The sequence below is a fragment of the Vigna radiata genome, chromosome 6, assembly GCF_000741045.1.
Source record: "Vigna radiata var. radiata cultivar VC1973A chromosome 6, Vradiata_ver6, whole genome shotgun sequence".
Classification (NCBI taxonomy): Eukaryota; Viridiplantae; Streptophyta; class Magnoliopsida; order Fabales; family Fabaceae; genus Vigna; species Vigna radiata.
In genome coordinates this window covers 12792119-12793986 of record NC_028356.1, presented here as the reverse complement: position 1 = coordinate 12793986, position 1868 = coordinate 12792119, and the positions used below count along the sequence as shown (strand labels likewise).

The window sequence follows — 1868 nt, the reverse complement described above, 5'->3', positions numbered from 1 at the left end:
ATTTCATTCCAAGCTGCTGTGTGCTTTCCAGACTTAAGAAATTTGCATTTATGATTTATCATCCCAGACTAGTTTTGTTTTTATGTATTATTCACCAAGCTTATGTTTCTATGCCTCCTTTGCCTTAGATGGAATGTGGTCATTTTTAAATGTCGCTAGGTTAATTTCTTTAGTTAGTTATCTTTTCTTATGCTGTTTTTTTTTTATTTAATTTTGATCTTCACATGCTTATTCTGTTCAGTGGTGATAATTTACTTGTGATGTTAGCTTAAGTTAGTCGGGTTGGTCATTAATAAAATTGCTTTGTTTCCTTGAGATTTCTCGGACCGTACTTGTGGTTATTCTGCTCTACCTGGCACTCTATGAAATATGACTGTGTTCTTGCAATGGGTATACGCTTAGTTGCCCGATTGGTAATTGCATCTTCGCTTAGTTGATCGATCTGTATAGAACACATAGGATGGAATAGATGTATTGTGTTCGCTTAGTTTGCAATTATGATAACATGATTAACCTTCGCTTAGTGGGTTAGCTGTGCTGGATTAGAGGCTAGAGTAGTTTATTCATGAGACTTGTGCACTTTAATTGCCATACTGCTGGTTGATTCGTCTCAATATTTAATCTGTTGTCTGCTTGCGATTAGGTATACGCTTAGTTGCCTAATCGGTGTCAATTCTTCGCTTAGTTGATTAGACTGTATGGTTGATGACTGATTAAATTTGTGCATTGCATTCGCTTAGTTTGTAATTGTTTTGCAGGATATACAACTAATGCAGAATTGTTCTCAAGGATGAATCAACTATTGAACATATCAAAAACCTTGAGTGCCTACAATTGGTAAATATGTATCTATCTGTTGCATCATGCATATACTGATTAATTGTTACTGTATGATTGTTTATGTTGTGTGGTTAATGGTTTGATTGATTGAATTTGGTTGAAAATGATTTTTATGAGTCCTAGTCGACTCCAATATTAATTTAATCGACTGAGTCAATTAATGCTGGAAATGGTTTAAACGTTAAAATTTGAATCAGGGGTCTTATGAAACGCTTTAAATGCTCACATTGCTCTAAATGCTGTACTATGCCTGTTACTGTGTAATGCAAGCTTCTCTAATAATCCTTAGACAAAGAAGGTGTGTTCTGAAGAATTATGGCCTCTTCAAACCAAAGCTCAAACAAAGGAACAGGAAAGGAAGTCGCTGTGTCAAGAAATCTTGATCCTTCAGGATGGATTATTGATGATGAGTCAAGAAGTAAATTTCTGTTGAACCCATAAGAAACGATGGCTTGTCCATACTACATCAAGATTAGAATGTTAAGAAAAGAGGGATTCAATTTTCTTGAATTACTGGAGTTCCAAGGTCTGTCAAGTCTCGTCCAAATGAAAGATGCGTGGTATCCTGATTTGGTGGAAGTATTTTACCACAATCTTAAATTTGAAAATGGCATCATGAGGTCCAAAGTAAAGGGTCTAAAAAGATAAAAAGATAAAAAGATATATACAATCAAGTCAAACTTAATCAGTTTACACTACTAGATAAGTTAAACCACGAGTCCCCGGCAACGGCGCCAAAAACTTGTTAAGTCCCTGGCAAGTGTACCAGATCGTTATAAAGTAATATAAACGGGTAAGTCCGAGCATCGTGTTGCCAAAGGACTCTTAGGCATTAACTTTCATGTAACCTAATCGTGTAAGACTTGAGAAAACAGAATAAATTTGGTGGTTATATGCAAAGAAAAAAAAATATGCAAAGTAGTTGATTCAATTGGTTTTGAGAAACTGTGGATGAATGATGTTGTTGGGGTTTACAATTTCATCTTATCCACTCTCATATATCTACTCTTCTTATTTACTTCACTTAT

The 1868-nt window shown here is 35.0% G+C and overlaps 1 protein-coding gene across 1 annotated transcript in view; it reads left to right on the top strand.

Annotated features, from left to right (window-relative positions):
* Positions 1–1287: 1287 nt before the first annotated feature.
* The window catches only part of LOC106763446, an 18963-nt gene continuing 18382 nt past the window's right edge, over positions 1288–1868 (top strand). Inside the window, exon 1 of the mRNA XM_014647636.1 lies at positions 1288–1460. Coding sequence (XP_014503122.1) covers positions 1288–1460 — 173 coding nt within the window. The remainder of the gene's footprint in view (positions 1461–1868) is intronic.